General features: G+C 42.1%; 1 protein-coding gene across 3 annotated transcripts; it reads left to right on the forward strand.

Moving 5' to 3' along the window:
• The first annotated feature begins 4,238 nt into the window (after nucleotides 1-4,238).
• Nucleotides 4,239-22,102, forward strand: LRRC32 (leucine rich repeat containing 32). Of its 3 annotated transcripts, none has more exons than XM_027669827.1 (3): nucleotides 4,239-4,342; nucleotides 13,881-13,956; nucleotides 18,529-22,102. In XM_027669827.1, exons 2-3 carry the CDS (start codon nucleotides 13,885-13,887, stop codon nucleotides 20,467-20,469), a joined length of 2,013 nt encoding a protein of 670 aa, XP_027525628.1. In that variant the 5' UTR covers nucleotides 4,239-4,342; nucleotides 13,881-13,884; the 3' UTR covers nucleotides 20,470-22,102. The 3 variants fall into 3 exon arrangements, with proteins under 3 accessions (XP_027525628.1, XP_027525707.1, XP_027525786.1); XM_027669906.1 differs by lacking the exon at nucleotides 4,239-4,342 and adding an exon at nucleotides 5,886-6,519; XM_027669985.1 differs by lacking the exon at nucleotides 4,239-4,342 and having other exon boundaries at nucleotides 13,843-13,956; nucleotides 18,529-19,230; nucleotides 19,576-22,102.
• Nucleotides 22,103-22,370: the final 268 nt, after the last annotated feature.

The following is a 22,370-nucleotide window of genomic DNA, read 5'->3' on the forward strand; positions in this document are numbered from 1 at the left end:
TTTTCTTACTGCCTCACTGCCTTATGCCCCCTCAACCTCCCCATCTGGCATTGTTTTCTCCCACACTTATTTTTGTTATCTTCTGTGTTCTCTCAGAAGACTCTGCAGAAGGCCCATATCACCAAAGTCACCCCATCTATATCCTGTGGTGGTACCTGCTTAAGCTGGAAGTTTCCACAATATCTGCCACTCCAAGTGATGTACAGCATCCCTCAAGCATTCTATCAATGTCTTGAACATCATTATGTGCATTTTGCTTTCTTGCTCAGTTTTCTGGCACTGTCTGCCTAGATGCAAAGCAGTGCTTGGGGATCCTATCACCCAAGACTAACAAGATGAGCCGGGACTTTGCCAACCCTTCAAATCCCTGAATTGTAACATGGATGCAGCTAACTTCTCATAGCTGGTTATATGAGGCTGGGTAAGTGTGGAGTGTCCCAGAAGAACTGAACATGGGTAAATTTCACAGCTTTTTGGGTGAATTTCCCAGCTACTTAGGTTACCGTTAGCTAATTTGGAGTTAGCTAAGGTATGTCTACTTTGCAGTTTAAAGTGGAACTGTCTGCATCTTGCAATGCCAATGATTTCATGGCCCAAGGCCAGGTGGACCTGAGGAAGGCTATGGTTGGCACAAAAGGGACTGAGCCAAACCTAGTCCAGGGAAATGCCAAGAGCTGTAACTTCTTTGAGTTCAACTAAAGTCACAGTTCCTGAGATCTGCAGGCACCATATGATGAGGCTGAGATAGGAGAAGAATCACAATTGACCTGGTGACCAGGACAACTTCACCATTTTACTCACCACCAGCACCAACCCCAAGGCAAGCCAAAAATTCAAAGCTTGAAGCATCATCACAATCCCAGCAGCAAAATTCCCTCAACAACAGCAAGAACAAAAAGAGTGGCCAGAACAAAGCTCTTGGCCCTCTTTTCCTCATGTATTTTTTTAAAAGAACAGGCTGTAATCAGAGCTGGAGGAAATGAAGCATAAATATCAAACTTTGTTTAGTCTGGGGAAATATCATTTATAATTAGACATGGGCATCTTGTTGACAAGATACAACCTATTTTAATCATTAGGTAAGCACACAATCAACTTCTAATCTTTTGCAGGTGTTTAAAAACTGCCAGTTCTTCCTGGTTGGTTTCTTTCCTTGCCCCCCCCCCCCCCCCCCCCCCCCCCTTTTTTTTTTTTTTTTAGTGTAATTTCTAAAAAAGTAACTGGGCTAACGTCAATTCAAAATAATGATGCTTATACTGGCAGGGATGTCTTGGAGCATCTCAGTAGCTGGGAATTCTGCTTTCTGTTCATGCACTTCCGTTTGTCTCCATACCAGCCCCACAAACCAAGCCTGTTTCTCTCTTCTGTGAAACAGTAGGAATCTTCCGAGACTTTGAAGGGGAGGAGGTGGCCCAGGGTTGACTGTATGACCAGCACTGACCTGTGGCCTTTTTTTTGAAGTGGGATTTGCTGGTTCCCACATCCTACTGCCCTATTATGGAGGCATCTAGGATTTGTGCATGGCAGGTACTAGCAGAAATTACTGCAGGACTGGTGCTTGTAAGCAGTTCCAGTGGCACGATCCTACAGGTCTTTGGGGTATGGTGTCCCTCCTAGTGTCCTCAGGTTGTTTCATGGGGTATGCATGGGTACATTGATGCTGTTAGATAACCTCTTTCCCCACAGTCAACCACAATGAGGGTTAGCTCTCTTGTGGGCACCCATCCCCACCAAACCAGCCTGTTCCCTTCAAGCTGGGATTTCCTTCAGGGCCTGCATCAGGTTTGGTTGCTTCTGCTCCACACAGTCCTCCTATACTGTTCCAGAGCAGCTTTGCATGCTGTCCCCACATTATTCAAGGCATTCTGAAAGAAAGTTAACAGTGAAAGAACAGTCTCAGGGCTGTGCAGGCACCATCCAGAGGTAGACATCTGAGTGCTATACAACTGGACATAGCCAGCCTGCTCTAGAGAAGGGAAAGGTCTGTGTGGATTAGGCCAGGGATCACTCTGTGTGAATAATTTCTTCTGCTTTCATATAAGTCTGAAATTTATTATTGGGAGACTTCCAATCCATTCTGTGACAGGCCATTTTCCTGTTAGCACCACTTGGAAAATACAATTGGACCCACATCTCTAAGCAGCAGGTACACAGCCATCCTCTAGGCTTGGCCACTGTGACATAAAGTTGGCCATCAGGTTGGCCTGATGTGGTTACATACGAGGAGGGGATACAGTATCTCCTTGTGCTTTGGTGAACTCCCATTATAAGTCCCAGCCAAATAAGCTCGACTGAATTATGAGGTGAGTTTCATCTTCGGCAGGAGATGTACATAAACACATCAATATTAAGTTGATGCCAAACCAAGCATCACAGCCATATTCACTAGGCACAGCGCCACACGATGGAGTGATAGTGGTCTCCTAGTTTATACATGGCACAGGTTTGTTGTGGCTTTTGTACCACATGATTGCTCGTTGGTATTGCCCTGTATTCTTGGGACCAGCTACGTCAGGTAAAAGTGCTATTCTGAGGTCATCAGTAAGGGTTTGGAACTGCTGTACACAGGCAAGCTCCTCCAGATAGGCTTCTGTTGCCAAGACAAGTCAACAGGAAATTGTTCACTTACTATTGTTAAGGCATTTGGCCTTTAAAAAATATGCTATACATGTACACAGGCAACATCTATTGGGGTATTAAAATTTTTATTGTTTACTTCTTTACTATTCAATTGATTATCCTTGTTACATTCTTACTGCAATAACACGTGCAAAATGTACTTATTGTGATATTTAACTAACCACATCTTTCACATCTGTAGACGTTTTCATCTTTAATCACCCAGTATGGTGCAGACTTGAAGTAACTCTGACAGGAGCTGGTATGCTACAGAGAACAAACAGTAACCTGTTGCAGAGAAATAAAGGCTAGAGCCAGCACATGTTTAGCAGAATCCATAAAGCTGTTTGGTACATAGTATTAAAGGTCATGGCTTTTATTTGATTTTAACAAGCAGATCCAGGAAAGTGGGACAGAATTGATTCTGTTCAGGAGAAGGGAGTTAGTACCTTCTTTTTTTTTGGTCCATCCAAAATCCTTGGCCATCATTGATCTCAGTGCAAAGTGTGCAGAACACACAATGCTGAAGACAAACCTCTCCTTCAGGGTGGAGGTGGAGGTCACTCAGTGGAGATACTCTTCACATACCCAGGGAACAAGGTGGAAGGTGTGCAGTGGTCCCTGGGAGATTTGCTTTGGTGCCTGGTGCCCGTGGGAGCTCCCCAGTGGGGTGGCCCAGGGGAGGTCATGTCCTGGCTGCTGAAGCCAGGACTCATTTTGATCCTAAGACACCCATGGAGGAGCTGGCAAAACTCCATTAGAAGTTTGCTCTGCTGCAAACTAATGTGAAGAGTCCAGTGTACACCTGCCCAGGTATCAGGGCACATCTAAGCAGAAGAAGACAACACAGGCAATGCACAGGTCTCCCACTGATTTACACAAGAGCATTTCTTCTGAAATAAAAGGGAGCCTCACATCCAAGGAAAAGAAAGAAAAATCCATCCCATTCACTTTTCTAGAAGGCATTTATGTTATTACTCATTCAAGTATTAAACTGAATTTATCCTTTCCCCCAAGGGTGCATTTGGTCATCCCACTGCTGTGCCACAGGGACACACCTGAGTTGTTGAGACACCAAATGTGAGTTTTCCCTACTGTGAAGCTTCCCTCCCATATACCATTTTCCTACACAATCCATCCTGCATGGCCTTGGAGTTTAGGGTTTCCAGCTAGCTCAGTGTTCCTCATTTACCCCATCTCCTGAGAATCTGCAGGCTGACAGCTGTGGAGTAGGCATAGATAACTTCAGAGACAAGCACATGACCCCAAAGCCTGCAGATAGAATTTTTTGTGGTATTCACAGACTTTTTCATATGTCAATATGAGAGGAGCATAATTACCAGCTGAGAAACTGCAGGAAATAAGCCAAGATTGAATGAACTAAATGGAAAATAAAGAAAAGCACAGAGGACACACACATTTTAAAACAATTATGGAGGTATGTATTCACGTGCTCATGGGAGCCTGGGAATATATAAGAGATTATGACTGCAAAGGAATGAATTCAAGGACCAGTCTGTGGGGAGTATTTTTTTTCCCTGTGACTTCAAACTTCTCTCGGAGCACACAGAATTTTAGTCAGCTGGCATGCAATAGAGGTACGACTCCCCTAAGGAAACTCTTCCTCAGCTTACTCTGGAAAAGCTCCTGGGAGAGCCTGGGAGGCAGAAGGCTGCAAGCAGAGGCGAAACCTCCTCCTCATTCTCCTTGAGCCACTGAACAGGTACGTGGAGATGCGTGTGAACGCGGGAGAGTGGTGGAAAGTTGAGCTTTTGACTGTGGGAGAGATGAGGGCTCCAGTGACTTAGAGCTGCAGCCTTTAAAATTAACACAGATGAGGAAGTTACTCAATAAATAAAATATTCTGTGTTTATGAATAGGCTGAAGAACTGGCTAAACACACTGTGTAGATGGCTTTATCCACACAGCTGTATATTTAATCCATAAGGGACTTGCACTGCAGCAAGTTAGATCCCTTATGTTAAGGAGGCACTGGTTAGTTTATAACAACACAGTTGTCATATGCAGAGTTTGTTATTCTTCTCTGTGCTTACAGTAATGAAAGATGGGGACATGTTTGGGCATTTTTTCTTTCTTCACAGGACTTCAGTCTATTTATGGTATCACTGCATTACAGTGCTGTGAACCAGGAGTATTGCAGAGATCAGCATTGTGCACTGATTAAATGCCATTCGCCCATCTCTCCGAAACTGAATCCTAATATAGCCTTGGGCAAATCACACAGTCCCGGGGAAAAATGACCAAAAGACTGTTTGGCTCATCTGCTCTTCTTACTATCAGCACTGTCATTGAGCTCTCCCCGTTGGGGCAAGAGGTGTGGGATGGCAGGATTATTTTGCTACTCTTAAGATCCTGACAGCTTGAATGTCACCTTGGGTGAACGATGACTTACTGAGAGGGTTTTGCTGCATCTGGACTGTTATCAAGGCAATTAACATTTAGACAATACTTGGAACTGGTAAAGTTTTAGAAAATCCTAATTTTATAAAAGTCACAGATAAATTTATAAAGCCAAAACCTCTTGTATTTTTGATAAAAGTGCAGATAAGTTTCCCTTAAATAGAATCAAAAGTTTGACTTTTCACAACAATGGAAATCTGTTTGTGTTTTTTTGTTTTTTTTTTTTTTATTTTAAATCAGATGTTATCATTTCAACTTTGAAATCAACTTATTACTCTAAAATGCTAAAATATGTTAATTTTCAATAACAAAAATTCACAACCAGTCATCTCTTTTTAAAGCAGATGGTTACATCTCATTGACCGTATAGTTGCTTGACCTTTTACTAATACAACGATGGATGGTTTCAATGGGGAATATCAGTATCGTGCAACCAAATCTATCACAAATAATTTTCCTCACCTCATTTTGTCTCCTGTCAGGTCATATAAATTAAATACACCTTTTCCCAAACACTGACTTAACTGCCAATTAAAATAAAAATGCTGAATTAAAAGCCTATTTTTCTCCTTTTTTCTGCACTAGGATAAGATGGTAAGAAATTATTCTGTTTTAGTTCCTGAATTTGAGTTTCCCCCAGAGCTTTGGTCAACAGGGGAAGTATTTCATGGTCAGATAGTTTAATCTGCAAATGTCACTTTTTGCTGATGTGTCTTCATTTTCCCATTTCCTACTATCCCTTCACCCAACCCATCATTCAATAACTCTCCAGGCCTGTGGGTTTCATGCAATGTTGGTTCATTTAAATTTTCTTTCCTGGAAAGAGGAGTATTAAAACATGGTAATAAAATAGGGAATCTGGCTAAACTCTGTGTGTCTGATTAATTGAAAACGTTAATTTTTAGTGGGGACATGCTGTTGGCTAAACACTTAGTACAGGTGCAGATGAAGAGAGGTGCAGAGAGAGAAAGGAGGAAGACAGCAGCTTCCAAAGACAGGAGAAAAGTCATGTTGGGGTCACAAGAGATGTAGAATGCCTTATTTTGACATGTGGACTTGACGCCAGAGAGGTATGAGGCTGCATCTGCCCATGACACACTAAGCAAAATGAACTAGGAGAAGCAACTCCTGGAGATGTTGTAGGGTCTCAAGAGTTGGAGCTGTGCCTCCTTCTCAAAAGCTGTGGCTGAGGATGACATCAGCTATTTACTTTTTTTAATAGGGTTAATATTGAAATCTCCAGCTCTCTGGTGGGACCAATCACCAGGGAGCTATTCCAGCTGAAAGGGAGCAAGACTCATACTACTTCTGCACTTGCAGTTCAGACCCACTTTCTGAGGCAAAAGCTTGGGTTTTTTACTTAACTGATTGTGAGATACTGGATCTGAATCTCGCTGAATTATTGATATGAGTCAGAACCAACTCACTCTGTGTGTGTGCGTGTGTGTGTGTGTGTAAGGATTGGGCCTAGACCCACAGGTACGTGGTAAGGCCTGCACATCAAGCCTGCTGGGAGCACATGGCAGAGCTGGAAGGCCTGTGGCCAACATGGCTGAGCCCATGGAAAGCACATGGCAGAGCTGAAGGCCATGCAGCTGAGCTGTCAGTCAAGGCAGACCTGTCTGGTAGCCCACACACACACCCACACACCCCATGCCCCTGGAGCCTGTGACTGGCACCCCTTACTCTGGCCTTCAAGGCACTGGAAGACACTGGAAGGCCTGGGAGGGAAAACTAAACTGAGACTCCGTGTGAGCTCTCTCTTTTCTCCTGCAGCCTGCACCATGTGAATCATTGAATCTGTCGGTAACCGTTTTTCCTTTTCTCTGTCTCCTTCTCTCTTTCTTCTCTCTTTCTTTACCTTTTTAATCTCTTTTCTTCTTTTACTCTTTTCCTTTTCTTGTGAGTAACTTTAAACCAACTAATTGTGTTTTACTAAAGCTGGTATATTGATTCAGTGGAATGGGTTTTTGTGCTGGGTGTTTTAATGCAATGCTTTTTCTTGGTTGTATTTTACACCTTAAAAACTGTTTGCCAAAAAATCTTATTTTTCTCACTAGATTGAAATACTTTCTCTTAGAGAAAAGTGTATGATTCTTTCTCTGGATGCAAATTCGAGGTTATAACAAACCAAAAGGCTTTTTAAAAGTCTTAAATGAAATGTATCCACTCTGGGCAGCTTATAGCTTAAAATCTGGAGCGTAACACTGATGTAAACTCTTCTCTGAAGAGTTTGATTCATATGGCTCAACACAGGACTCAACCCAGAAGCAGTGCCTTAGAAAACAGCAGTGTTATGGATGGACAAACTCTAAAAGTTCTGGAGGTTCAAGACACATAATAATCAAGACATATTTTTGTTTTACTGAAACCCTTAGGAAGTTGCAGCAAATTACAGTCCAGTTGGTGAGAGTCAGTGGCTGGGATTTGCTTTTCCTTCTTGCTCTGGGCCACACTGGGAAGAGGGTTTGGAGGAGAGGAGATGTAGGTCTAAGGAGGTGCCATTGGCTTCATGCGGTATAGGATGTAATTCAGCTGATGTTGACAGAAACCAAACAGGCAATGACTGCTAAGGAGACCACTGAAAAATCAGGAAGGGCCTGATTTCACACAGTCACAGGTGTAAACCCTTTGACATCAGTGGAATGGGAGAGCCCTTGCTATTTTGTGCACAAAAGAGCTTGATTCTCCACTCTGCCAGATGGAGATGAGAGTGGCTGGCTGTGGCTCTAAGCAGCTTGGTCTAGTGGAAATTGTCCTTGCCTATGGCAGAGAGATTGGAACTAGATGATCTTCAAGATCCCTTCCAACTCAAGCCATCCTAGGATTCTGTGATTCTATGACCCAGTCTGTCTGATAAAGGTGACACTTGCTTTGCAGACATGGCTTACCAAGCCCATACCACGCTAATATTTCAACATCACTTCAAGGTGTAAACTGCTGGGTAGTCCAAAGCACAAAAATTGTGAAAATTGGAAATCAGCCAAATGCTTCAGGGTCTTTGAAACTGGTTTCTGTCAGATCCCCTTTAGAAACAGACAAAGGTGGTAAGGACAGCACTGATTTTTCCCAGTGCAGCTGGTGTCCTCTGAGGCTGTGACTTTAATGAAGGAAAGTCCTGAACAGCAGAATCAGTGCATGCCCTTCCCTCCTGCTTTGGCATTTGTTTCTGTCCAGGCTCTTCTTCACAGTTCAGATGGCACAGCTGCTTGGCCACTCGGTAAAACAGCTTGAGGAGCAGAGCTGGCTTATTAAAAAGTGCAACCAACAAAACCTCTACTATTTTTATCCCTGCAAATCCAAACTTCCCAAAGTTCTCTGAACATCCATGTGTAGAAAGTGTGAAGTTACAGTCATCCTGGTTACTCGCTGCTCTTCATTTCAGGCATATTAGTACTCCAAATAAAAATATCCTATTTAATTCTTTTTTTTTTTTTCTCTTTAAGGACTCAAATAATTGAGGTTTTCCTTGCAAAAGTGTCTGTGCATGTTAAGTGCTATTGCACACTCCTGACAAGGCAAACTCTAAATATAGAGCATCCAGAAGGAATTTAAACCTCTGGACGCCAGTCCCCAACTTTGACAAGAGTTTTCTGCTTATCCCAAGGGGATTGCAGATAGAGAGCTTAACTTCAGGAAGCATGCCAAAGGGATCAAGTGAAAAACAGCACTGCAGCCAGTTGCAACCTAGGGAAGCTCAAGACACAGTGTACTTGGGGGAAGGTGATCAAAATTAGTCTGATGAGAACCCAGTCAAGGACAACCAGTCTGGGGTTGTGATAATCCCACTGGCAGGCTGTTCTCCTGAAAACTTAATGTGGATTTGTGTTGGTTTAAAGGTAAACCAGTAGGAGAAATGAACCCAACTCAAAAGAGATTATAAACCAGAATTACAATTTAGTAAAAATAATATAATAAATACAATTATTCAGATGAACAATTGGTTTTAGCCCACAAAACCCAGATGTATAACCCAGTGCCCTGGGGCACGAACAGAATGGTGTTTGTTGGCCCCTGTGCTGAGCCCCACATGATCCATAGAGTCCAAAAGTAAAAGGAGAGGAAAAACCTGTTGGTGCGAGTGATGGCCGCAGTCCGGTTGAGAGTGCTGGTCACAGTCCGGTCGAGGTTCTGGTCTTCCTCTGGATCTCATAAGTGGTACCAGAAGTCCCAAGACCCTCAGGTTCAGGCAGGAATGCCCAGTACCTCCCCCAGGGCAGGCAGTTCCACAATGAGTGATCGTGAGTCGTGAGTGTGAGGACAGGAACATCCTCCTATCTCACAGGCCTCTTAACACCCAGCTTATAGCCAGAGGGGTCAGATGTGCTCTGGGCAGCTGCTGCAAATGGTCTATTGTTAACAGTTTCTGGGAAATGACATGGAGGGTGTAGAATACACAATTTGGGTTACATCCACACAGTGATGAACTGGTCCCAGCTGTTCTAACTAGGACAGGATTTTTCTGTCCATTGCACATAATCATGACCTAGCCTGTTGTTTTTTTCATAATGTCTTCATAACTAAACCAGCAGCCTGGTCTAGAGGAAGGTTTCCCTGTCCATGGCAGATGGGTTGGAACCAGATGATCTTTTAACCCAAACTATCCTGTGATTTTATGATTCTATGATTTTATGATTCTATGATTTATACCTCTCATTTCAGAGTGCATTGCAAAGCAAACAAGATGCTTAGAGCCCATCTCTGAACAGAAAAAGAGTTCTTTAGTCCAGGACAGGTTTCTGAATTCTGGACCTTATATTTATCAGCCATGAATTTTAAACTTTTAATCCTCAAGTGTTGTTTCTCTGAAGATGCAGAGAGAGATTTAGGTTCAGGAGGCCACAGCGCCCCCAGGAATGTAACTCATAGACACAAAACCCTAAAGTAAACACATTGCCGTGCCTCACACATGCAGGCAGACAGTGGCAGTGGCAATAATAAGTCATTATTCCCCCGCCAAACCCATGGCCCAGTCATGGCAGTTCCTCTGGCAAAAATCTCCCCATTTCTCAACTCCTGTCCCATGGAAGGGCTTCAGGATGTTGCACAGCAGGCAACTCTATTCAGAGAGGAGTGTGGAGAAAGACAAGCAGCATAATTAAAACAGACACTGTTCCAATTAAGGTTATTTCACTAAAAATGCCTCTGTTCTGAACTTATGAGTGAGTGACTTGGCATCCTCAGAAGCTGAAGAACAATTCCATTGATGCCAGGACTGAATCCATTTTGAAGATCTGGATATGGTTTTTAAAGAGATAGTAAGTGGTGTTTGAGGATGCAAGAAAACCTTGAAACAAGGTAAATGTGAAATATTCCATCTTTTTAGCCCTGAAGGCTCTAACTTGGCAGTTAAAAGTCTTGTGTGGAAAAGGATCAGACCCTGGGGAGTTTGGTTTGTGTTTTGTGTGTTCTCTTGTATTTAACTCTCCTTGGCACAGGAGGACATCTGTGTTAATTGTCTAAGCAGTAACAAAAATTACCTGTGGGAGAAATTTGGAAAGTGCTGCTGTTATTAGCTGCAAGCAACATCTATAAAGTAGTTTCAAGGTTATTATTGTAGTAGGGATGGAGACAAGTGTTGTTTGGGAATGGGAAATGGGAAAACTGGGATTAAACCCTAGTTATTCCATGGTTTCAAATGTGTCTTGAGACAAATGACTGTTCTCTGCCTTTGCCCTCCATTTGTTAAGCGGACATGCTGACGTGGTTTGCGTACCATGCTTTTTCCAGGCATTAAATTGTTTTACACACTTAATAAGACTCCTTGGGGATGATGTTCACTGATCCCACTTATATTTTTCAGCTGAGGATGGGTGATTTTGAAGTACTGTGATGGAAAGCAGTGACACTCAATAGGTTTTATAATTCAGTCTTTCTCTCAGGTATGCTGGGATTTTTATCACAACTCCAGTGGGAGCAAAGTGGCACTGAACAAGAAGCTGCTTCACGTCTGGGAAAGCTTCAGAGCAGTAAAAGCTCCTTTAGGTTGAGCTGTTGCTACTGCTGCTCCCAGATTGTTTTTGTAAGCTGTGGTTACGGACATCAGTGCCAGCAGGCAGGGCTTAGTGGTGACGCTCTCTGACACCAGGGTAATTGTGGCCCTGTGAGCCCTGAGCTCCACACTGGGGGAAGTGGGGGGTTGTTCAGACCTGTCCAGAAGGTAGAGAGGAGGGGGATGCAGTACTGTGTCACACTAGGTGTTACTGAGGAAGGTCTAAATGTTGTCCAGAGAAAAGCTAATCAGGAAAAGCTCCTCAGCTGGACAGAGAACTGAAAACCACCCTGGGAAGGGAATCTTCATGTTCAAGGAGCTTGGGGTGTATCATGACAGTTCAAGGGGAAATAGCCTTAAAAGATGTGTAGATGTGGTACTTGGAGACATGGTGTAGTGGGGGTCTTGGCCGTGCTGGGCTAATGCTTGGACCTGATGATCTTACATGGTTTTTCCAACCTAAATGATTCTATGAGGAGTGGCTTACCTTACTCTGGTCAGAGTCCATGTGGTCTCATGTTGGAAGAGACCACCATGTCCTAGTGCTTTAGGGTGTAACAGTCACCTTAGAAACACCTTGAGAGACAGCATCCTTGCTTACTACAGATCTGTCTTACACAGCAAGCCATTACATCAGATTTTTGTGTTTAAATACATAAATTCCCCAGTTGCTTTATAAACTTGAAATGCAGGAAATTTCAAAGCATGTTAAGATCCTCGAATGTGTCAGGTTTACTATTTAAGAAGCAATGGGATGATTTTTTTTTTTTTTACTGATGGTGTGACAAGGGAACACATTGCAGAGTGCATGGGTCACATGCTGTCCAGCAGGATGGTGTCCTGTTGTGGGTAATATCCTCAACTTAATTCATTGCATCTAAACAGAAAGCTTTTCCATTTGAGGGCTCTTAGTAAAGCCTTGTAAGCAGTGGTATGTTTGTCTTTTCTCTCTATCCCAGCAAACTAATACTCAAATGACAAAACTAATTTTCTACTCTTTAGGAGGCATCCACTCTAAACATGGGGAATGAGGAATGGAGGGGGGAGGCAGAGACAATATGGGTAGTGGCATCAGCAATTCCTCCTTCCACAGGATGATTTCAGTGTATTTTGCAAACATTAATTAAAAGGTCAAGAATTTACATCATTGGTGTTGTTTTAGAGTGGAGGAGCACACTTCTGATACCACTACTGACAACCAAAGACAAACTCCAAATTCTTTCACCTTGGGGTCCCAGATTATCATTCGTCACTGGTTGTTCTTGTGAAACGAAAGGAGTTTACAATCTGCAAATAGAGTAGCTGCGGTCTAATCCTACCAGTTTCTCTATTCCTAGTACACAACTCTATTCTCTGGCAGGGAAGGGGAGGAGTGGGCAGGTTCCCATTGTGAACCTGTTGGCAGTACTGTTCAGCAACTGCCATTGCTGTGAAAGACCATGGCCATCCACTGCTTCCCTCAAAAAGTGACTAAGTAGAGGGATTTACACCAGCCAGGAATGATCCTATCTCTTTTGTTTCCAGTCTCCTGATGCTCTCCAGGTAGAAGCCACCGAGTAACAGTCCATTGATACAGGACTTTTCTGGCTCATGTACATGGGATTGGTGTGTGTTTGGAGCTTGCCAGATCCAGGCTTGTTCCTGGGACAACTTAAGAGCGGTGCTAGCTAAGCAGCGCTGCACGGCTTCCAGTTGTGAAAGGGTGTGTGTCTCACTGGCCCTGCATGTGGGCAAGATCAGCTCAGATCTGTCAGCAAGAAGCCGTACAAATACAGGCAGAGTCCACGTGTTTGCGACAGGCTGACATAAAGAACTGATATCCTGAGCTCACATAAGTGCTGACCACAGCAAGAGACCTCATTAGTGTCTGTCTAGAAACAAGCTGCTTGGAGGAGAAATGCTTTCCTTTGGCTTTGATTGTATTTTTCTCCCATTGCCCAGTGACAGGCCTCCCAGTGGTTTTTTGCTCCTTTTGCAGTTATTTCTATGCTCTTTCCTGGAGTGTTTTCCAAACACTTAAACTCTGATGAATCCGTTCATTCACACAAATACATTCTATTTCATATTTGTCTCTTCGTAAGGCATCTGTACCTGCCCATGGCAGAGGGGTTGGACTAGATGACCTTTAATAGTCCCTTCCAACCCAAATTATTCTATGATCTCCTTTCAGATGTATTTAAAAGTCTGCCCTGACCTGAGATGTGTAAAAAACTAGTAAAAATGTTAGAAAACTAATATTTGGACAGAAAGTTCTCAGTCCATTCTTTAAGCTGCTTGTACTAACTCAACAAGGATGAACATATAAAAGCTCTTTGGCACCCTGGGACTAGATGAGTAGAAAATGCTGTGGATGGAAGTGGAAACTGTTCCCAGTGGTAGTTGTTTCTGAGAGGTACCTGTTCACTTTGCTCAGAACTTCAAAAACCCCAAAACTCAGAACCCCAAAACTTCAGCCTAGTGGAAAGCACCTGAGCTGCCTCTATGGGGAGAGTGTGGGTAACTCAGTCTTGAGTGGTTGTCCTTCTCCATGATGCCAGATACACTGCCCAGCATGAGCATCTGGACTTCATTGGGTGGCCTGAGTATCATCTAGGCAGCAGCTGAAATCACACTGGGGCAAACCCATTAAATGCCTTGGACCTTCCTTGCAAGTGCTCATATAAATCTCTTTTCCCACCAGACTTGAAGGAATGCAAGGCTACAGAGGTAGGTTGTTAAGCTCAGAGATGAGTTAATTTATTGCACTGCTTGTCCATCTCCACACTTGATGATGATCTGGTGCCAGCTTTCACATGTGTTGACCACTGTGTCCCAGCTGAAATCTAACAGTAATTAATTTTACCTGCAGAACCATGAAACTGTACATCATCTTCTTACTGGCAGTGGTGAACACAAGAACCACAGAAGGGACATCCTGTGAAATGGTAAGGCTTTACTTAGGCCCCTTGAAATCCTGAATGAGGCTGAAGCTGCCTTGTTACAGGCACTGTACAAACAGCTATAATCTCTGAAAATGGGAATCCCCCAGGACCGGACTCTCCAGGATGGCAGAGATGGGATCTGTGCTGTGTCCTTGTTGTAGGGACAGCACATAAGAGAGGTGTAGTGGGTGAGGTTGGAAGAAGGGTCATTATCTCCATTTTTCTCTAAGGGGGATCTGGCTAAAAGAAATCTGATCTGATTTCCCCAAGACCAGACAGGGATTCTGTGACTGAGACAGAGAAAGAACTTAGACCTAAAATCAACTCCTTTATATAAAGCCCATGTTCTTTGTGCTTTAAATAAAGTATCTTCTGTGAAATGCATCTATACCAGCCCTTTTGTAATAACAGGGAGACTGACTTCCTCTGCCGTGACACAGCATTGCTGCCAGGGAAGTTGTACCTGACTTCTGCTGGAGGGAAATGAAATGACAAAGCCTCTTGACCTAGTACAAAATTTGTTCCTGGAATTTTTGTGAGCACCTGGAACAGTACTATGAATGTTATTCATAGTACTGTTCAAAGCTGAACTTCCTCCCTTCCCTATCAAAGTGCTTCTGACTGTAACAGGCCATTTAAGAATAACTTTTTTTTTCTGAACATTGAAGCTGTTCAGCACAAATCCTCAAGAATTTCCAAAATAGGGAAAGAAATTATTTGCTAGCTATACACAACTCCCTTATGGGACTCATTCCATTCCTGTCCACCCTGATGTTTTGCTGCATTTCCTGAATTCCAAAGGAATTAAGATCTAGTATATATAAAAAGATCTTGGGAAGGTGTCTGGGCAGCTCAACTCATTGGCTGGAGAAGGAAGACTGATGAAGCCACTGTCAACATGTCAGCTCAGGTCCCATGTATCATAGTCATATGAAGGCTGGGCAAGACGTGCAATAACCCAAGCAGATTCATCCCCTCTCTTTTTTTGACGGGTCACAGACCAGGCTGACTGCTGAGGAGTAAACACATGCTTGTTTCCACCACTCCTTTGCTTTCATCAAGCCAACAATCCAGGGCTGTGTGCAGCTAAACTGGGATAAATTTAGCTCTGACAGAAAACACACTGCAGTCAAGGTCTGGGATGTTCATCTGATATAAATTAACAGCTCAGCATTGCTAATTTCTGATTGTCTTCCTTCAGACAATGTTTGGTCCAATGGAAGGTGGGTGTAAATCCAAACACAGCTTAAAGAAAGAGGGAGCTACTGGATGAACTGATGGTCCATTGAAGTCCTGCATTATTATTTTTCATCACAGCCTTACTGTTCTACTTGGTACCTTCCCTGTGATCACAGTTTAGAATAGCAAAAACTCAGAAATGGAAACTTTCATCCCAAGTCTCCTGGAAGAGGGATGAATATGAAACTTATACCCTTCTCTGACTCACCACTGGTGCTCCTGTCATTGAACTAGAGTCCTAAAAGAGGAATTGAACACTTCCTACCAGACCCCCCCCCCCCCCCCCCAGGACTGACATGCACTGATTTTACCAGTTATGGCACATCTACTTATTGCAAGACAACAAGGCACAGCTTAAATTTCAGGAGCTTCTTACTAGCTCATGTTGCCTTCCACAGGCAGGTAGGGCTTCAACTAGATCATGTTCACTTCTCAGAGAAAGATGTTTCTGCTGTTTCGTTTTAACTGGCAAAGGATAAGCTTTGAAATAATTTATAGAAGGGAGAGGATTTTAGGGAATTCTATTTTACCTTGCATTGAGGTGATGCAAGAATATGTGCATAACTGGTTATCATAGGTCAGCTGATGTGAGGTACCTGGGCAAACTGCTAAGGTTTGGTTGTGTAGCTGGGGAGTTCTTCTGAGACCAGTAATGGACACCATTCAAGTGCAGGTCATTGCCAAGTGGCTCCAGCCCAAATTCTTTGGTTCACATGTTCATAAGTTAATAACACAGAACACAAGTGAAGGCTTGGATCCAGCCACTTTTTTGTAGGGCTCTTACTAAGGTGAATGACAACTTCCACACAGTGCTGAGCAGTGAAGAATTGGAGTCAGAATCCAAATGATACTCAGCTTTTGAACTGTTGGGTCATTTTTTGCCAGCACATGAATGGGACCAGACACTGAAGGGGTCAAGTGCTCCTCACCCTGCAGTACTTCTTGCCAATGGATGTGGAATAAACTGATGACAGCAGTGGCAAAGATGATGAAGTCAGAACACGAGGAAAAAAAAGCCTGAGACTTTTCCAGTCTCAGGCTGCCAACCCTTTGGGCTAAGAGGTGAGAGGAAGAGAGATACACCAAACAGATGCTGTTTGCTCCAATCCACTGAGATGTACTTCATCTTTTCTTTCTACTGCTGATGAGAATGACATTCATGCTGTTTGAACCTCAGGGGAAAAAAGATGGTGCAAAAGATAAGAAATCTGGTGAGGATCAAAATAGTCAGTGAAAAGGAATGAAACTTTAAAAAAAATAATGGGAGAGGGAATGTTATAAGAACAAATATCAGACAGTGGGAGGTACAGATTTGATCAGTCTCTTTTATTACTGGGAAGGTTCCATGGATGTAAATTAAAGGCCAAATCCTGCAAGATGCTTGGTGATCTGGGACTGACTTCTCACCCATCAACTTCAATGAAAACCAGCCAACTGGCATCAACATGAGCTGGATCAGTACTTTGATAAGATATTCATTGCCCACAAGGAGTGGAGGGGGTTTAACACTCGTTGAGATCTGGCTCAAAGTGTGGGAAGAAACCTGGCATCTGCCTTAGGCTGCAAAGCACCTGCTGCTTTCTCACTCTGTATTTTTGTATCCTTCTGGCTTCTCCCTCTTCAACAAACCAAACAAGAAGAGGCTTCCTTCTTGTGCCTTGGAGCTAAGCCAAATCAGGGCATATTTTAGCTCAAAATGAGCAATTCTATGGGGGCTCTGCAGTAAAGAAATAATTTCAGGGAGAAGCCAGAAGATTTCCTTCTTTTTTTCCTAATTTTTTTATCTGGGTGAGATTTAAGTGACTTGGAGGGAAAAAAAAGGAAGGCGTTCAGTGTTTAATAGTCAATTACTTGGGATCTTTGGGAAAAGACGTATCACATGAAGGAATGCGGAGCAGTCTGTATATATCTAGGTTTGAATAAGCACTTAATGCTTCTCTGGCATATTTTTGTGTGGTCTCCAAAATTCAGATGATGCAAAAGAGATTCACAAAACATTGACTAGTGCCCCATTTCTCCTAAACAGTTAATTCACCTCAAAGTTCACATGAAACAGAAGGAGTTTAATATTTTTGACTTTAAATGTTTCTTTAATGTCTGAAAAGCATTGTGTCATGGAATCTGGATTCTACTTCTCCACTGAAGTTAAGATTCAACAGATCTCTTTCTTTACTTCTTTCTTTTCTGATCTTTTCATGAACACTGCATGCCCCAGACACCCAAATATATTCATAACAGGAGTTTTCCTCCAGTGAATTAAATGCTGCCTAAGCCTTTCACATGCCACTTCCTCACACTGCTGTATGTTCTCCTTAATAACAAAATATAGCTTGACATTTATGCAAGGATGGTCATGTTCATGTTTCTGATCTTGCTGATGAATACACACTCTAAACTTTGGTCTGAGCACAGACTCAATCCTAGCTGCAATTAAACAGAGTTGCATCTGGAAGATAAATTTGACTTTGATGCTTGTTTTTTTCGTATATCTGCTGCTGAGAATTGACCTGAAAAGACATCACCCTCACTGCACATCACAGCTTTTTCCCTCTCAAAAGCTGGCTTTACATAATTTGTCTTTTCGATATTGTATCACGGGTGTCTTGTATGGCTGGTTTCACAAGGTGTGCTCCCCATGCAAGAAGGAAACTGGAGCCTTAGGAAAAGGGTAAACATGGATAGTAAAAGAGTTTAGAGATTTTCATCAGAAATGCTTCAGTTGTTGAATGACCAATTTGGTTAAAGATGCATTGCTTAACTAAGCCATGGCTAAAGGAAGACATGATCAAATATCTGAGGATGTGAATATGAAGGGAAGACGGGGTTTGGGCTATAGGATCCTTTTATGGTTTTCCTCTTCTTTGCTTTGGGACCCATGCTGCCAACAGAGTGAAGCTCTTCTAAGTAGTACTTAATATTTCAAGTAGAGTTTGAAAAATCTGATGCAGTGACAAAAGTAAGAAAATTAAACATCAGAACTAAAATGAAGAAATAGTGCTTGATTGCAATGAAAAAAAGGGCAAAACTTCTTCACTTGGGACTATTAAAATGAATCCAGGATAAAGATACAAGAAGGAGAACATTTAGTAGGTATCACATGCAGATAAAATGCTATTGTTGTAAGTCAGAAATGTCTTTAAAATGAAATAAGTGCTGTTAGCTGCAAAGAAGTGTTAGGATTGTTGTTCTTGCTGTCTGAGTGCTCAGAGAAAGTGGTGTGATCAGCGTTTCAGAAGAAAGATCTACCTGGATGCTGAATGTTATTTTCCTTATATTTAATGCAACCATGTTTTTCATTCGTTGTGTGACAGCCCTTCTTCTCTCTTTTTCTGGCAGGCAAACTCACAGGCATTTTGCCACAACAAAGACCTCCACCAAATCCCTCATGAGCTCCATTTGAATGTAAACAAAATAGATCTGTCTGGAAATCTGATTCAAAGCATCCCTGAAATGCCATTATCATTTTACACTTCCCTCCAGTGTCTGGATTTAAGTTCTAACCAGATAAGCTTCATCATGCCTGGAGTGTTTGCACACATGACGAGCTTGCTGGAAATAAATTTAGCCAAGAATCACTTATATGAGCTTGCTCAGAATGGAACAGAGGGAATTGGACTTTTACCCAAGGTGGAAATAATGGACTTGTCCCACAACGGTCTGTACAATGGGATGGCTGAGTATTTCATTAAACAAGCTCCAACACTGCAGTATCTTTCCCTGGCAGACAACAGTATTGTAATGATATCACACAAGATGTTTCAGGGATCTCCCAGTCTTGTGGAGATAGATCTTCAGAGTAATATCATCATGGAAATAGAAGAAGGTGCTTTTGAGACTCTAGTGAACCTTTCCAAACTCAATCTCTCCACAAATTCGATTACTTGCATCTCTGATTTCAACCTCAGGCAGCTGGAGATACTTGACCTTAGCAGGAATAGCATTGAGACCTTCCACATTACAAAGTCAGATGATGAATATAGCTTAAGATGTCTGGATCTGAGTGAAAACAAATTGCTTCACTTCCCAGTCTTCCCTCAGGTAAATAAACTGGTAACTCTGAATTTATCAAATAACTTAATCCAGCTCACTGCTGAATCCCCTCATAATAAAAAGGATTACATGGAAAATAAGTGGCTAGATGCTTCTTTTCATCTTCTTGATCAGAAGCAAAGTAGAAACATAAGTTCTCCTTATTTATCCCAGCTTGTATATTTAGACTTAAGTTATAATGAAATCAAATCCATTCCGGATAAATTCTTTGAATCAATGTTGTCCCTTCACACCCTTAATCTCAGTAAAAACTGTCTCCAAGCATTTTTAGTAACTTATGACAATGCATTAATGTCCCTAGCTGTCCTTGACTTGAGCTACAATGCTTTACAGAACCTTCTCCTTGATGCTGGTGTGTTGTCCAATCTGAAGGAGCTTTATATTCAAAACAACCATCTTCAGACCCTGCAATTTGACATCTTCTCTAGTCTTCCTAGCCTCAGACTGCTTAATCTACAAAGCAACAACGTCAGCCTTTGCAGCACGTACTCCGGATTAGCCAAGCAAAGACTTGCTGGAGAGGAAAGTGGTTGTGTATCATTTGTTGATTCTCCTACTCTTCAGTACTTGTACCTAGCTGACAACATGCTGAACACCCTACCAGCACACAGCTTCTACAAGACTTCTCTGATTGTCTTAGATCTCACCATGAACCCTGGATTGAAAATAGAACCTAAAGCACTATCAGGACTGGAAAAGTCTCTGGAGTATTTGTATCTACATGGCAATAACTTGATGGATTTAAATATTGACTTGCCTTGGTTTAGTCACCTTAAACATTTAAACCTCTCTGAAAATCAGCTGAACTGGCTGCCTAAGTGGGGTAGTAACTCTCCACTGGAAGTTCTGGACCTACGGAACAATAAGTTCAGTACATTACAGAGCAGCAACATTTTAGCATTAGAAAATTCACTTAAAAACTTATATCTCACAGGGAACCCACTCGACTGCTGTGGAAACATCTGGCTTTTATCAATGATACGGAACAAAAATGTCCAGATCTCCAACATGGAGCACTTAACGTGCCAGTACACTCAGAACTTCGGGTATCAGGAAGAAATGTACATTTGGAACATTAGATCAGAAGACTGTGAAAAAGAGGATCTGAAGAAAATCAACATCCTTATTATAGTAACATTTGTGTTGGTTTTATCTGTGATTATCATCGGTGCGGGTTCATTTTTTTGCTTCCGCAGGCAAAGCTTCAGCCATCAGTTTAAAGCATAGAAACACAAAATGCCTTGAAAATTGAAGAAATCGGGTGCTACACTGGCAGTGTGTATAAATAAAGGGTGAAACTCTCATCTTTGATTTTTAACTGTGGATTTTAAGATGGTTTTGAAGTGCCCCTGAACTGCACCACTGTAGTGGTCTAGGTTCCAGGGACCAGAAGGAGAATTTGCCATGTTTTGCACTTGTTTCGTTCACATGCAGATCTGCTTAACAAGTTCATACAGTGGTAGAGGAGACCACTGTAAAGCACTGCTGTTGTTTTGAGGGATGTGTAATTTAAACCAGACCGATAGAAAAAGCCCTCTAAGGTCTTGAGACCTGAGACTTTCCACTAAGCTCAAAGCTCATTGATTACATCAGCCACTTAGGAAGCCGCTTCTCAAAGTTATGTGCCTCCATCAGATGTTTTGATTTGGTCTGGTCTGAGCTTTGTTTTTTCCTAAGTGGTTAGGTCCTAGCACTTCTCAGACTGAAATCATACCAAAATATACCAGAGTGGGTCAAAATACAATCTTCACTCCTTGAAGTTAGTTGCAAATTTCCCAAGAGTTCCAAAACAATGAGAATTTAGCTAAAAAAAAAAAAAAGGAAATTACAGTTCGTGTCTGTTGTGCTTGTGGCTGCCATCTAGAAAATCTAGAAAATGTTTGTTAGGATGTTGCTCCAGTACACAAGGGCAAGACATGAGAAGTATATGAGGTCAATTAGTCCCAGAATTTATTACCCATGAGGGATGTAGAAGAAGTCTCAAGCAAGAAACAACTGCACTATACATTACCCAGATCTGCTCAGAAGCTCACAGGTCCACAGTTCAACTAAAAGAGGAGAAATTTGCCCCTCATGTGCAATGCATATTTAACTGGGTTTAATGTGAAGAAATTAATATCCAGGGTGAACATATTTTTAAAGAAAAATCTTGGAGATGAATTTTAACCAGCTATTATTGGACTGAAATTTTTTTATTTCTGAGGAAAACTGTTGGCAATTCACTACGTACAGTTGCATTTCAATGCAGAAGAATAATATATCTATTTTTAAAGGTCACAGGATTTAGCCTACAAAAAGGTGCTTTAAAAATACCATTGTGAAATGATACATAGGGAACCTAGTCCTGAGACATTATTCAGATCAGATGTCCACTGTCTCTCCCTAAAGAGATATTATGGTCTATAGGACGGGCTGCAAGAAAAGTTATGTAGATCCTCATTCTATGATGGGTTTAACGTGGCTAACCTGTTCTGTTGCTAAAAGTTGACACTGACATACCTTGTGTTCTAAACCACGACAGAAAATTTACCATTTTGAAGTTAAGAAAAGCTCACCAACAGGGGGAGACTGACCTGCTAACAGGGTTCAATGGCTTTGAAAGGAACTGAGTCAGGTTTTCTTTTAATGCTGGTAAATGTACATTAAAACATACAAGAGTAATAGAGGTCAAACTGAAATCTGTCCAAATAAGTAACTCTGAGCCAAATTGCTGCTCCATACCTATTTTTTCCAGCTAGTGAATGTCAAAATTAACACACTAGAAAAAGGTGTATAATTCTATTTTAAAGCATTTATGTAAGAAACTGGCTGGTGATTTTCACTGTGGATTTTTGTACAATAAAAAAATATCTTTGAACTTTGTAAAAAGCACAGGGTTGTGAATATATTAAAGCATCAACTTGGAATGCTCCATAGATTAAAAGAAAAGCCTTCATATTTTTCTATGGTATTCAGACTTCACCTTTTACCTTCTGGTCCTGAAGCAGGGGCAGCTGCTCCATATCTCAGAGGATGACCAATGGAGAACAAGGAGATCTACTGAAGATGTAGGCAAAAGTTTGGAACAGGTTTTCCAGAGAAGTTGTGGAAGCCCTATCCCTGGAAGTGTTCAAGGGCAGGTTGGATGG

The sequence above is a fragment of the Corapipo altera genome, unplaced genomic scaffold (assembly GCF_003945725.1).
Source record: "Corapipo altera isolate COAL_440 unplaced genomic scaffold, ASM394572v1 0, whole genome shotgun sequence".
In the NCBI taxonomy this organism is placed as follows: Eukaryota; Metazoa; Chordata; class Aves; order Passeriformes; family Pipridae; genus Corapipo; species Corapipo altera.